Below are 15,444 nucleotides of genomic sequence, written 5' to 3' on the forward strand. Positions count from 1 at the left end.
TTAGTCTTTTGAAAAACCCTTTTTAAAATTCTAGGTTTAAAAGAAAAATTGTACAACTACAGGACGGGCAAGACCAGTATAACAGCAGCATACTGGATAATGTGGCTGACTTTTCTGACATAGAAGCACTTCCCCCTTAGCAACAGAACCTATCAATTTTAGCTAACGCATATTCCAACATCATTTGAAGTTTATTGTGGTCATGTCATTAAATTCTGGTCAAAGAAATATAAAAGCACAGTTGAATGTGCAATCTTCATAAAGCCTTTCAAGGTAAGTGACAAGTTCTCTCTTTTTTGCTAGATGGAATACAAACATGAAGGTTGGGGCCAGAGAGAAAACAGAATTTTCTCTTTCTATAAATTAGGGAATTTTTTTAAGATGTAGAAAAAAATAGAATAAAAAAGCAAACACACCCATGTAACCACCACTCAGATTTAGCATACTTGCTTTATCATATTTGCTTCAGATTTCTCCCTCTTTTTTAAAGAAATAAAAATACTGATACAGTGAACAGTTGAGGCCCTCTGTGTAGCCAGTCCTTTTCCAACTCAATCTTTTTCCTCCCTCCCCAGATGCAACCCTACCCTGAAGTTTGTGTATGTCTTACCTTTCAGAGACAACTTTAAAGAATTTACTGGTTCTGCCGTCTCTGAGTGCTCCCTAGTTCAGCTGTGATCTGTGCACTACTGGCTTAGGGGTCATCTGGGGCACTTGGAAAATACAGAGATCCCAGGTTCCCAAGCCCTGAGGTTCTGTGTCAGTAAGTCCAGGGTGGGCCTGGTCACCTCCATCTTAGTATTACTTTATTATACTTTTTTTCACTTACATTTAAAAAAAATGCCAGGCATAAATCAAAGCCACAATGAGATAGCATTTCATATCCACTAGAATAAAAAAATACATAAAATAACAAATTGGTATGGATATGGACAAATTAGAACCCTCGTATACTTCTAGTGGGAATATAAAATGGTACAGTCATTTGGAAAACAGTTTGGCAGTTCTTCAAAAACTAAAACACAAAGTTACCATATGACCTGGCATTTCCACTCCTGGTTATTCACCCGGTTATTCACCCAAGAGAAATGAAGGCACAGAACCGTGTAAGGAATGTTCGTAGAAGCATTATTTATATGCACAAAGCACCCACTCTCCTTGTATGCATTCTCCTACACCTTTCTAAGAAGTTTCTCTGACCTAAGTAAACAGAATTGATTACTCTACAGAGAACTTCTTTGGGATGGAGGACTGAACTTAGCATGGACTTTGGAGTCAGACCTGGAATCCAATCCAGTTTGTTTGCCAGCTATGGAAACAGATAGTTTCTTTCCCAGTCTGCTCTTAAAATACCAAAAGCCATAAAATCTTGTTATAATTTGCTAAATCAGATTCAGTCTCAGATAGAGATATCCTAAACTTAAACAAGCAGAAGACTTGGGATGCCTGGGTGGCTCAGTCGGTTAATCATCTGACTCTTGATTTCAGCTCAGGTCATGATCTCAGGGTGGTGAGATTGAGCCCCACATCAGTTTCCACGATGGGCTTGGAGCCTACTTAAGATTCTTTCTCTCTCTCCCCCTTTTTTCCTCCCCCTTCACTGCCCCACCACACTTGCTCTCTTTCTTCCTAAAGGAAAAAAAAAAAGGCAAAAGACTTAGTCTAAATAATCTCATTTAACTCTCTGATGTAAAGCCAATCAACAGATCACTTTATTCTTTGTAGACAAGACTATGTTTACTTATTACCTCTAATAACAATTAAAAGAACACTATAGCTAAAATGTTTGCCTCCTGATTAAGTGTTTTTTTATTTATGGTAATTAATAAAGACACATGGGCACTTAACTTCATAGCTATAATTCTTAAACTCTAGAGCTTATTTCTTTTTATTGTCTTATTATAAAATGCTCAACTATACAAAGAAGTACAGAGAATAAGATAACAAACACTCAACTGCTCAGTTTTATGATAATTTTTACTATGCTTGCCAGATTTCACTTAAAAAATAAACATTCCAAGCCTATAGCTGCATAATCCCTACAACTAGTAAGCTAACACCAACTCGTTTAGAATATCAACCTAAATTATACTCAATGTAAAGTAAGAAACAGCTGTGGAGTTGAAATTAAAAATTCTGATCCATCCTTGGTAAGAAATAAAGTGGAAGATTATATCAGCATTGACTGGAGATGTCCCAGGAGTGCTGGCTCTTGCCTCCTGCTTCATACGTCCTTTCATGAGATCTACTTCCTTGTCTGTGGTCCCTGCCACCTGACTCTGAGAACTCAAGAACTAACGGAAATCAGGCCACAGGCTACATTGGGCCAATTAGATTCTCTTGCTTTAGAGAATGAGTGTCAAGATGCAGATATGCTAGTGTATCCTCTACATTAACACTGGTTGTTAGGAGAACAAATCATAAAGTAAAAATTTAGCACATCTCACCTCCATGCCTGTTCTTTTTTTTTTTTTAAAGATTTTATTTATTTATTTGACAGACAGAGATCACAAGTAGGTAGAGAGGCAGGCAGAGAGAGAGGGAGGAAGCAGGCTCCCTGCTGAGCAGAGAGCCCAACTCGGTGCTCGATCCCAGGAGCCTGGGATCATGACCTGAGCCGAAGCCAGAGGCTTTAACCCACTGAGCCACCCAGGCGCCCCTCCTGCCTGTTCTTAACGCTCCTTAGCCCAAGATAATCTTAGATAATGGTCTCCATCATTCCCTCCTCTTCAGCTAGCACCAACACTCTAATCACTACTAAAGATGACCTCAAATTTTCTCCTTGTCCTCCTGCTGAGAGGTGGAATCTGTTTCTCCTCCCCTTGAATCTGGGGTAGCCCTGGGACTGGCTTTAATTCCCCAGAAGGTGGGGAAAGGAAAGCAGTTTGACTTCTAAGGCTGCAGCTTCTGCATGCTTGCAGTACTCCATCTTGGATCCCTGTTGCCATGCTGTGAGAAACCCAAGCCATGTACAGAGGTCACATGGAGGAGATCCTTGAGGCTTGGGTCGACAGCCTCAAGCTGAACTGCCAGCTGCCAGCCCGTGAGTGAGCCATTTTGTATGCTTTGGGCCAGTTGGGGCTCCAGATGACTGCAGCCCCTGCCAAGACCACTTTGGAGCAGAACTGCCCTATAGATCTCAGTGAATCACAAATCATGAGAGATAATCAAAAGCTGTGGTCGTGATTTTATATACATATAGATATATATTCCTCTATTATTAATATCTTATCTCAGTACCTTTGTCACAATTAATGAACCAATATTGATGCATTATTATTACCTAAAATCCATACTTTACTCAGATTTTCTTAGTTCTTATCTAACAGTCCTATTCTATTCCAGCATCTCCTCTGGGACATTTTATTACATTTAGTCATGATGTCACCTCAGGCTCCTTTTGGCTGTGACAATTTCTCAACATATCTTGTTTTCCCTTGACAGTTTTGAGGGAAGTCTTGGTCAGATATTTTGCAGGACATCCCTCTATCAGGATCTGTCTGATGTTTTTCTCATGATCAGAGGGGAAAATGGGCTTTTGGAAAGAAGACCACCGAAGTAAGGTGCCACTTCAGCCCATCACATCAAGGGTACATACTGTAAACATGACTCATCCCATTGATGTAGACCTTGGCCATCTGGCTGAGAGGCTGTCTGTCAGGTTTCCCCACTATGTGAAGCCACATTTAAGGAAGGGGGATTTAGGTTTCCATTCTTGAAGGTGAAGTACCTACATAAATTATTTGGAATTCTTCTGGCCAAGAGATTGTGACAGTAGTTTTAAACCACTAATTTGTGGTGTGGTTTAATATGTAGCAAGATATCTGAAATCCACTCAAATCCATCTCCTGTTAGACCCGACCATTTACATATGCAACACTTGCGTCATTCTGCTTACAATGCCCTTCCCACCTCCACTCACCCACTCACCAACCAACCAACCAACCAATAAAAATGAACAAAAACTCCTTATCTTTCCAACAAAACTCTAGTGTTACCTCCTCTGTCATGAAGCTTCCAATGAGAAGGAACTCTTTGCTCTGACCTAGCTCCTAATAACAAACAGGTAATACCACTATCATTGCCCTTATGGTATGGTTACCTCCCTTGACTAGACTACAAGTTCCCACCATGCAGAGACCCCGCCTTATGTAACTCTGCACGCCATACTTGGGACCATCAGCACATACTAGCTGCCCCGTAAGTGTTCGTGAACTAAGTGACTGACTGACTATGAAGGTATATTTTTTAAATAATACCACAATTTAAAAGAATAAAAAAGACAGCATAAATAAACAGCTATAGTCCAGGATGTGCACAGTTCCATGTGCAACAGCTAGACCAGGCACTAAGAAAATGGATCGTTGCATTCAGGGAGTCAAAGTCACATATAACAGACAAAACAGTATCTGTTTTCAGATCAGTGTGACGACACAAGCACATAAATACTAAATAAATTAGATCACACGAGTCTCTTTCTAAGGGAAATGAAGGCCAATGAAATCCATATTCTCGCCTTTGGATTTCCTGATATGTCATCAGAAACTTTTTACAGAACACAATTTTCATATTTAACTTCTAAAGTGTGGAACAATGAGACAGATTCGTGGGTAACTCTGTTAGTGCTATTCAATTTTCTCTTTTACGTCCACAGCAGGGAAATTAAATAAGCCCTGAAGTGGTCCTTGGGCAAAATATAAGAACAGTCACTGTGTCTCTGAAGGATTCAAGGGCTTCTGAAGTTTTACATTAATACTAATTCTGTCAACTTGTCTTCCTTCAGTATTTACAATCGCGGCTTTCACTAAAACAGCAGAATGCTCTGCAAGAAAGTGATTAGGTCACACAAAACTGCATTCTAGTGACCAGGGGAAAAAAGCCCTCCCACAGGGAGGACCAGTAGCACTGGCAGCAGCAAAAAGACGCCCCTCAGGAAGGTCTAGGGCAGCAGACTGGGCACTGTCCAGGACACAGGACACAGTGTGAGATACCCTCGGAGTGCCCAGTAAGGACGAGGGACAACTTTGAAAGGAGACATCAAGGTGACACTGAGGGTCCCATTTGACCAGGCAGAGAAAGATCCCAGGGAGAGTCAGGACATGGAGCCAGATATGGAGATACACCTAAGCACACAGATAACAATTTACATACCGGGTTTGACAATGGTTAACATTCATTCATGCCTGAGCCTGAAAACCCAAACCTAACAAATTACCATTTAAAAATGTATAATAAAAATGTCTAAAAATTATTATAATGTCTCTGTGCAGCAGGAATAAGTGACAGGCTTTTTACTTTTTACCTTACACACTTCTGACTCATTTTAATTTCTTAAAATAAGAATATAGAGCCTGCACAATAAAATATTAAAAGATAAAGGGCTACCATTGCACAAATGAAGCATACAGTTCTCTAGGAGTTCAGTAAAATTTGTTTTAAATTGGTCATGGAGCATAACAAAAATGGCTATCAAGAAGAAAAAAAAAATCTTCTCAACCTTAGGTTAGGTTTTAATTTAAATCAAGCTAGTTTCTAAATTCACCTAAAACAAAACACCCAATCTACTCATCCACTGCCTGTTTTTAATTTCTACCCAAAGTGTTTGCATCTTTAGTAGTTCACTGACCTTGGAACTGCTTTCTTCCGACACTTCTCCCTCATTGGTTTGCATGGGAACAGACTCTGTGCAAAACTCTGCAGAAACACACAAATACTGCCTAAAAGAGGGAAGAAGAGAGAAAAAAAGGAATTTAGTACACACATCTTTGGTAAGAGGGGAAGGAGAGAGGTAAGGCAATTTTCCCCCACCTTAGGGGAGGAGAGTTAGATAGGGGAAGGTAGTCATTGACGACATTGGGATATTAAACAGTTCTATATTTCTTTCTTCTTTTTTCTTGATTTTTGGCAGAGGTGACAGTGAAAATCTTCAGTAATTCCTGCAGTACAATCAGTGACCTAAAAGGATGCCCACCTCTGTAAAGCAGTGGGCCAGTTGTTAGGCTGTAGCCAGTCATACTGTCTGCATATTACAATAAGCTACTGGAACTGGCTGGGTTTATAATTTATGTTCAATATTTGTGGGATATTTTATAACTGAAATTACAGTACATGCTAATGGTAGATCCTACTTTTTAAAGAGGTTTTGCTTAATCAGCTAAATATCAGTTAATTTATTTTTACATGAGAACAGGCTGACCTAGGGCAAAACAATAAAAAGTAGTACTGTTTCCTCTAAGAATAAAATGAGTCAAGTTAGTTAAATTTTATGATTTAAAATGAGGAAACTAAGAAAAGTGTATGTAACATTCAAATTTTTATTCAATATGGAATTCCGGAGGAATAATTACTCAAACTGATACACAACAAATCTCCATTACATTACAGGTAACCAATGTTTAAAAACCCTTCTAATACTTAAAAGGTTCATACCTACAAAATATAAAAGCTAGGATGTGCGTGTGCAGAGAATTTCTTTATAAACGCAGCAGCCTAGAGGTCTAGTGTGGGAATGTCTCTTCATCTGTTGCGCGGGAAAGGAGAACCTAGTACCGTGCTCACCTAATGAGGTTTCTTGGGAACCAGTGCATATTTATGTGCCATGAAATGTCAAACTGGTAGAGTGGGAGCTCTGTTAATCGTACACTCACTCCAGATGAATTAATACTGCCCGTTCCCTCTGTGAAACAGATGCTCACAGCAAGGGAAACAGGCTTTCTCTTGCTGGTTTTGCCCCTCATCTTTTTATGAGAGTTGTGCAAAAATAAACTTGCTCTTTCTATGAAAATTAAATTGACAGCACCGGAAAAAGTCTGTAAGCTACCTAGAAGGATCTTACATGCAAACTGCTTCACTGACGTCCTTGTTTCATTCTGCTTTACAGATGTAGAGACCGTATTTCTTAAATGATGCATTATATGGACAGTGGACAAAGAAAGACACCGCAATGATTTCTGTGCCCGTTCCATTTGAATGTGCTGGGAAAGAGGAACCCTCCTTCACCCCTCCCGAGGCTTCCCTCCTGGCACCTGTCCACGCACCCAAGTTCCACCGCGGAGGATCCTTTCTGAATGGTGAGATCAGAAGGAGAAACAGGGCATGTGAGCTCAGCCCTTGTCTCTTCCTTTTGGAAGCCAGCTGTCCCAGGGAGCACGCACTTTCCTCCACTCGAAATGCAGGACCCCCACAATGATCTGGGACGAGGTAAGCCTGCTGAATATTGAGTTCGGTGCTAGGAAGTTCACTTGCCTACAGATTTAAGCCACATTCTCCTATATAGCTTTATTAGTAACAGAGATGATATTTTGGTCTTTCAAATGCCCTGCTCTTTTATCTTATTTCTCACTTGGTATAGAACTCAGCCAAGGGAAAAAGACTGCTATTTACTGGGTCTCTCAAAGATCCTAATATCTGGTACATGAGACTAAAGTTTTGATAAACACACATGAAGGGAAATTTGGGGAGTGAATGCATGTGGAATTTCTTTTCTTTCTTTCTTTCTTTTTTTTTTTTTTTTAAGATTATTTATTTATTTATTTATTTGACAGATAGAGAGAGAGAGCATAAGTAGACAGAGCGGAAGGCAGAGGGAAGGAAGAGAGAGAAGCAGGCTCTCTGCTGAGCAAGGAGCCCGATGCAGGGATCCATCCCGGGACCCCTGGAATCATGACCTGAGCTGAAGGCAGCTGCTCAACCAAATGAGCCACCCAAGCGCACGCATGTGGAATTTCTAAGGCTTCAGTTAGGGCAGGACTTTGGGCCTTGGTCTTTTTAACGAGGGAGCAATGTGTTTTAATCTTGCAGAGGTTTACATGAGGCCAGAGTTTTATTTGCAGAGGTTTACATGAGCCAGAGTTTTTGCTGTCATACACCAGTTTTACACTATTGAGGCCGAATTAGAAGTTTATAAACCACAAGCCACATTGTATTTTGACATTAGTGATGACTGTAGTTACGGTAACTCTGTCTTCAGGTAAGTGGCTATTTCTATACAGACAAGACTGAATATGCCAGGCACACAAGCCTTGGCAAAGGCTTGGGGGCTTTGCTGGCGACAGCAAGGAAAGAAGCCACAGTCTGTTGGTTGCGGTACTGAGGCTCATCTACATGTCAGCTGTGCAAGTGGCCTCAGCATACATGGGCCACTCTGGCCCAGCAAGCAAATGCTAGCCGTGCTGGCCTCAGCAAAGGGAACAGGGCATTAGCAGGCTTGGTTGGCTTCAAAGTACAGAAGGCTGCTGCCTGACCTTGAATTATGCAGGCACAGCTTTTCCTAAGCAGGCACGGCTGAGGCAAAGATTAGACTGTAGGGAAAAGAGACTTTTTTCATACAGGCTCTTTAGATTTTAATGAGTGGAACAATTATTTGCTTGCTGCACATAAGCTGCAAGGCAGCTGAACGTCAAACGGCACATGTGCTACAAAATGGGTGAAGTTCTACGTTTAAATTGTTCGTGCTCGGCTTACACAGGCAGTCCGAAGGCGAAACGGAAATTGAAGAGTTGTCTCACTATACTCATAGAAGGCAGGGAGCCAGGGAACTTACGGAGGAAGGGAAGGAACTTGGTAACTGGGGACACCACTACTATAAATCCCTAAATATTGCAAAAAGAAGGTGATACTTCAAGGATTAATTTTTAAAGCAGAAGTCTGTACACTGGCTGGGTTTTTTTGAGACATGGTAAAGGCCCAGTTCCAAATTTAACCTCCTGCTGGCAGATTTTTCCAAATCGTGTGGAAGTGTCCAAGTTGTGGATTCTGCACACTGGCATGGGGTAACCGGATACCCTGGAGAGCCCCAAACCAAGAGGACCTCACCCATCCTCCCTCAGACACCAAGGTGGCAAGACTGAGTACAGCATTCTGAGAACATACTTTTATCAGAAATTACTGCTCGTGGGCAGGAGGCAGGCTTACTTTCTGAATCTGGCGGCTATGGGGAGAGTGCTCAAACAATTTTGTTTAGTCTTGGAGTGTGTATAATTTATATGCTTTGCTGATCCATTTTAGGATCTCCTGGGGGGCAAAATCCTATTTTGTCTATCAATTTTGCCCAAGAAAATACCCAAGAGAAGAGTGGTAGTGGGGGTCTGTCCTCTTGAAAGTGGGAGCAGGAGTGTCCTGAGATGTCCACCCTCCCACCCTAGAGGGGAGGGACAGAGCCTACGTGACCTGGATTACTACTTAAGACCCATGTGCTAGGAGACAAGAGCCACTGTGTGTTAGGGGAGGAGAACTTGCCCACTCTAGACATTTCCTTCCACGTGAGGCCACATCCCTTTACTACTGTTAGCCTTATACTCCCGACACATGCTGTCAGGGTGAAGTGCCTTGTTTGGTCAGTGAGTCTGGAAGGAGAAACTGGGCCTGCACAGTCCAGCACCCCCCTAGGCCCTTCCTGTGGCAGCACCTATTCTGCTCTGCTCCTTCCTTTTCCTAGGAGGCAGAGGTCTGTCCATGACTAGTCTTGCTGGGTGAGGAAGCCTGTTAAGTTTCAGAGCTGAGTATTAGAAAGCTGACTTGCTGTTAGACACAGCTGATTCTATGTCAACTTGAATGGTAATAAAAGTGAAAATCTGTTCTCCACCTGCCTTTATCCTATGTCTGTGGTTCAGAACTCACTCAGGGGAGAGAACGTTTTTTTATCAGGTCCTCTTCAATTCCAGGTTATATATGGAAAGTCTTCTCTTCAGAATTAAGTTTTCTGTATCCATCTTATCTTCCCAATTATCCCATTACCATTGGATACGAATAGCAGACTTTTACTTTATAAACTTTTCAACTGTTTTTAGCTACTTCCCAAACACACACTATCCCCCACTTCACTCAGGCAAACCTTCTCTCCACTCTCTCCACACAACTTGCTAATTTAATTTCTTTTTTAAAAAAATTTAATTTAGGGGCGCCTGGGTGGCTCAGTGGGTTAAGCCTCTGCCTTTGGCTCTGGTCATGATCTCAGGGTTCTGGGATCGAGCCCCACATCGGGCTCTTTGTTCAGCAGGGAGCCTGTTTCCCCCTCTTGCTCTCTGCCTGCCTCTTTGCCTACTTGTGATCTCTGTCTGTTAAATAAATTAATAAAATCTTTAAAAATTTTTTAAATTTAAATTCAATTTAATTCACATATACTGTATTATTAGTTTCACATTTAATTTCTATCTATGCAGTCCATGCCCCATTTGAAAGCCCTTCCCCTCACCACCAATCCACATCTCTCCCCTTCCAATATCCAGTAAATTTTTATTTCTAAAAATCTTTTCTGATTAATACCATATAGTCTCCCTACTTACTACACATCATTTTTCTTGTGTATGGTTTTGGACCTAATCTTACTTTTTTTTTTAAGATTTTATTTATTTATTTGACAGACAGAGATCACAAGCAGACAGCGAGGGAAGCAGAGAGAGAGAAGAGGAAGCAGGCTCCCTGCTGAGCAGAGAGCCTGCTGCAGGGCTCGACCCCAGGATTATGACCCGAGATGAAGGCAGAGACTTTAACCCACTGAGCCACCCAGGCACCCCTATTCTTACTTTTTCTAAAGGAGTTTCTTTCTTTTTTTTTTTTTTAAGATTTTATTTATTTATTTGACAGAGAGAGATCACAAGTAGGCAGAGAGTCAGGCAGAGAGAGAGAAGCAGGCTTCCTGCTGAGCAGAGAGCCCATTCGGGGCTTGATCCCAGGACTCTGAGAGCATGACCCAAGCTGAAGGCAGAGGCTTAACCCACTGAGCCACCCAGACCCCCCTCTAAAGGAGTTTCTTGAAAAAACCTTGGTGATATTCCTGTGAAACCACAGCTTATAGTTTAGTCTACATTGTGAATTTTACTGCCCTTCTGACAAAATGGAAGGAGAATGAAGTAGGCCATGCAGAAGTATGAGGTTGAGCTCTGGGTTCCACTTGGGAAGTGACAAAGGGACCAGTGTACTGGTGCTAAGAGAGTGATGAAAAAGTCACGGTAAAGCCCACTTCTGTGAAAATTCACTGGAGGGCCGAACAAGTGGCAGCAAAGCTGTCAAAGATGACGTGACAACATGAGAATCTCATTTCTGCTCCGGCACATGATGTCATCTCAGAGCTGTCACCAGCTTGCTATATGTGGTAGCGACTGGCAGTCTTGACCTGGCAGTGCTTTAGCACACACGGAACAGGACTTAACAGATGTTAACGACAAACATGAGTAAAACCGTACATCACACCGCATCCAGGCTCGGTCTCCTCTCCAAGGTGGCAAATGTATTCCCACCTTGCAAGTTCTCCAGAATCTAGCCCTCACCGGTCTCTCCCGTGTCATCGGCCAGACCTCTTTTTCCCTTTGCTCCCGTCATAATGAACTGCTTACAGGTTTCACAAATATGCCAGATTATTTCCGGGTTCCATGTTTTTGTTCATACTACTCCTTCTGCCTTTCCCTCCTCTGGTACCACCAGAGAACACCCTCCTCTCATCATTCAAGACTCAGCTTTTCAAAAGTATTTCCTGATCCATCTCTGCGCAGAACTGATGAGTCCTTCCTCCGTGTCCCCCAAGGATCTTACTGGAATTCTATTATTCTATTATATTATCTATTATCCTATTATTCCTGTGATGCTCTACTGACTTTACTTGCTTAGACAGATGCCTCCCTTATGACACCGTCAACCCTTTGCCACCGGACACTAGATCTCGTTTATGTCTATACTCATAGGTTACTTAAAACTGTATACCTGGAATGTAATAGTCAATAAATTTCTATATAGGAAGGACCGAATTAATCAACTAAAGTCCTTTTTTATTTAAACTGCAATTTGAAATTCTATCAGTTCAATAGCTATTTCCTGGGTCCCTACCACACACCCAGTGAAGCTCAGCAGGAGAGCTCCAGGAGAAGAGCTTTGGCTTTGAAGGAGCAGAATCATTCATAATTCTTTGTCAGTTATTAGCTGTGTAATCCTGGGCACTTAACGCTCTAATCTTCATTATTTTCATCCATAAAACTGGTCAGGAGGAGGTGTTACGAGGATTAAATGAAGTAACATATGCACAGCGCTCAGCAAGGTATCCGCCAACAGGCGCTAAAGAAACAGTTTGTTCCTTTCCAAGAAGTCTCAAAGGGTTTACAGACTAGCAAAGGAGACAGAGATAAATAAATATCTAATATAAAATACTGAATACTGTATCATGGTCGCGGTAATGGGTGTACCTAGAATACAGATGAGAAAGAAATTCTGCCAACGTGGCCTAGAAGAGGGGACGATCGAAAAGATACGAGAAAGAGCAGTGGGTCGCTGTGGAGAGCTGCGAAAGCGTCCACCAAAGCACAAAGCTGAGAAAAAGAATTCTGTATTTGGGAAACAGAAAATGGCCCAGTAGGGCGTACAACAGATTGGGGGCACTAGAAAAGCAGCCAGAAGCACTGATGGGAATTAGGTTCTCAAGCAGTTTGTAGGATGGCAGCTGTAGCAGCTGAAAGGCCCGAGAGCTGCTGGAGTACAGGAGTGACTGAGTGAATACCTCATTCTGAAAGCTGGTCCCGGCAGTACTGCGGACGACAGACTGGAGTGAGGACAGACTAGAGGCAGTGAAGCTAGGAATACACTCACGGAATACTGTGCAATTGCTAAATCCTAATAACAAATTCTAGCTTTATAAAAGGATGAGGCACCACCTGTTACTATCAATCATTTGGACTGATGTGCTTTTCAAAGGGACCTACTGAAGGAGAAATGCAGAGAGCCGCTGTGATGGCCACTTTCCATATCCTCGTGGAACGACCCGGGAAAGGAGCAATACGTCAACATGTACTTTTCTTCTTTTTAAGATAAAGACTCTCCCATTTCACTGCCAATACATCGTGGATTGAAATTTTTTAAAAACTTACCTTTGACAGTATCCTGGGGCAACACGAACCCGTGAAGATGAGGCTAGACTACATTCAGTGCAAAAAACCCAAACCCTGAAAAGAGAGAAAAACCACAATGAGGGGCGTGCTCACGGCGAGATGCCATGGGGGGGGGGGGGCTCAGCTCCGAGTGGGGCAGAATCGCACTAATTCAGGCCCTTTCATCCACCAGCTATCGACGGTTGGGCCAATGCCCTAAGCTCTCAAGCCTCAGCTTCCTCATTCAACACCGAGAACGGGAACAGCACCTTCTTCACGGCATTCGTTGGAAGTCTAAATGGAATATGTGTAAAACAGTACAGGGCAGGGCACCCACCACATGCTCAATAAAGAATGTGAGCGGAGGGGCGTCTGGAGGGCTCAGCTGGTATAACATCGACTTGGTTTAAGCTTAGCTCAGCTCATGATTTCAGGGTCGTGAGGTTCCACGCTCAGTGCTGAGCTGGCTTGAGATTCCCTCTCCCTCCCTATATTTGCACGTTCTCTCTAGATAAATGAATGAATGAATGAAGAAAGAAAGAAAATCTCTAAAAAACCCCAGAAATACCTTCTGAAGGACCACCAAAACCCGTATTAAACCTTTATTATTGATTTTGCCTTACGTGTTCTACCAGAAAAATGCCAAGTTCCCTTTTCAACTTCTCCATTAGACGCGAGGATGTCTCATAACCACTTTGGATTCATCACATCCCAAACGGTCCTCTTCATCCCCTGCCTGAACCTCATTCTTCAGTCCCCACTGTCTTATCAAGGGCACCACCCTCTGCCCTGTGCTTGGGTCAGCACCTCAGGGCGATCCTGGATTTCTCCCCCTATCCCAGGCCCCTCACAGCCTCATCAGCAATACTGTCATTTCAGATTCACAGCGTGTGAATTCTCCACTTCCGCTGCCATTATCATTCCTCGCTAGCGGAGGCAGCTTGGCTAGTCTCCCGCCCCTACTCTTGCTCCTCCCCCATCCGCTCCCAAATAATGGCTGGAAGGACCTCGTCAAAATCAAGCTGGATCACAGCAAGCTGCTAATGGATGCAGTGAAAACTGTATTTATGTCCTGACAGAATGTCTCTCTCTTTGTATTTACGAAATACATCCGTACACATCTGGACACACAGATGTGCGAACATGTATGAAATGAAAGCCACAACATATTCGACATTTAGAGGTCCCAAGCCAGTCCCTTCATTTTGCAATGGCAGAAACAAATGCCAGAAGGAGATCTGCTCAAGGCTGGACCTCTGTGTGTGTGCAAAAGTGGTCAAAAGAATGCCGGACAAGCCCTAGGAAACTCATCTGTGATTAGCGTCTGCACTGCTGTCAGAAAACCTGTCACTGTTTGGAAGTTGGGCCCTTGGTTTCACAATCAGTTTAAACGTTTCTGTCCAAGAGGGGCGCCTGGGTGGCTCAGTGGGTTAAGCCTCTGCCTTCAGCTCAGGTCATGATCTCAGGGTCCTGGGATGGAGCCCCACATCGGGATCTCTGCTTGGCAGGGAGCCTGCTTCCTCCTCTCTCTCTGCCTGTCTCTCTGTCTACTTTTGATCTCTGACGAATAAATAAATAAAATCCTAAAAAAATGTTTTTGTCCAAGAAAATGTATTCTGTCCCCACGGCTGCAGACTATGAGTTCCAGCTTTAGTTCCACATCACATCTTAGTATTTGAGATGGTGCTTCAGGGAATCTTGAAAGCATCTTGCTGCCCTCTTATCTATCAGCACTTCTCCCTTCGTTTATTTTTTTAGCAGTGTTTGAATAAATAAATCTCGGATGGAATTGCACTATGATGAGTATTAGTGATATTTTTATCATTATCCCTCTTCTCCTACGATACACACCGTTAACCCAGCCATCTTCTGTTCTAAAAAGCAAACGTGACCTCTGAGTAAATTGCTGCCAAGATTCAGTTAATAATTACCCATTACCTTTAAGGTAAAATTCAAGATCTCTCTACCTCTATCATCACTTCATATCCTCCTCACAGGGACTGTGCATGGTTTCCTTGCCTGAAATACACGCACTGAGTGCCCTTTGCTTAATTCCCATCTACTCCTCTTGTAAGATCTGCCTCCGGAATTATCTCATGAAAGTTTTCTGTACTGTCCTTAGCTACACTAAGTGTCCCTCCTCTGAGATATACCATACATTGCGGGTAGTGTCTGAGGGTCTGCTTTCTACACTCAACGGGGGCTTCTTGACAACAAGGGCTCTCTGCGTCTTACCCATCTTAGAATTTGGTATCCAGCAGGATAAACAAGCTGAACTTAATCCCGACAGCCTCCCAATAACAGCACTTCAGTGTGGAGCCCTCCCCGTTAAATGGCACCAGGAAAAGCTGAAGGAGCGGGCTGGAACCTCCCAGACGGGTCTGGCCCTCATGGAGGACATGAGCTATGTGGTTATGCGTGACCCTCAGCACCTCAGAAAAAGATTCAATTGTTTCATGTTTTGTCACCTACAGATTGTCAAGAGAACAACCCTGACCAATTTTCAGTTCTCTATCCTGATTAGTTTCTGCCCAGGCTAACCATGACTTCTCTAGACTTACCAGTTGTCTAAACTCTGTACCAACTTCATAAA

General features: G+C 42.7%; 1 protein-coding gene across 15 annotated transcripts in view; it reads right to left on the reverse strand.

Moving 5' to 3' along the window:
* The window catches only part of TNRC6B (trinucleotide repeat containing adaptor 6B), a 261,328-nt gene that overhangs the window by 183,499 nt on the left and 62,385 nt on the right, over window positions 1–15,444 (reverse strand). For 13 of the 15 annotated variants that reach the window (XM_082739930.1, XM_082739924.1, XM_082739922.1 and 10 more), the window contains 2 exons: window positions 12,852–12,926; window positions 5,627–5,717 (listed from right to left, as the gene is read on the reverse strand). In XM_082739930.1, coding sequence (XP_082596056.1) covers window positions 5,627–5,671 — 45 coding nt within the window. In that variant the 5' untranslated portion in view covers window positions 5,672–5,717; window positions 12,852–12,926. Of the gene's footprint in view, window positions 1–5,626; window positions 5,718–12,851; window positions 12,927–15,444 lie in introns of those variants that run through there. The other 2 variants (XM_082739919.1, XM_082739926.1) reach the window with 1 other exon arrangement.

Source organism: Mustela nivalis, assembly GCF_964662115.1.
Source record: "Mustela nivalis genome assembly, chromosome: 7".
Lineage (NCBI taxonomy): Eukaryota > Metazoa > Chordata > Mammalia > Carnivora > Mustelidae > Mustela > Mustela nivalis.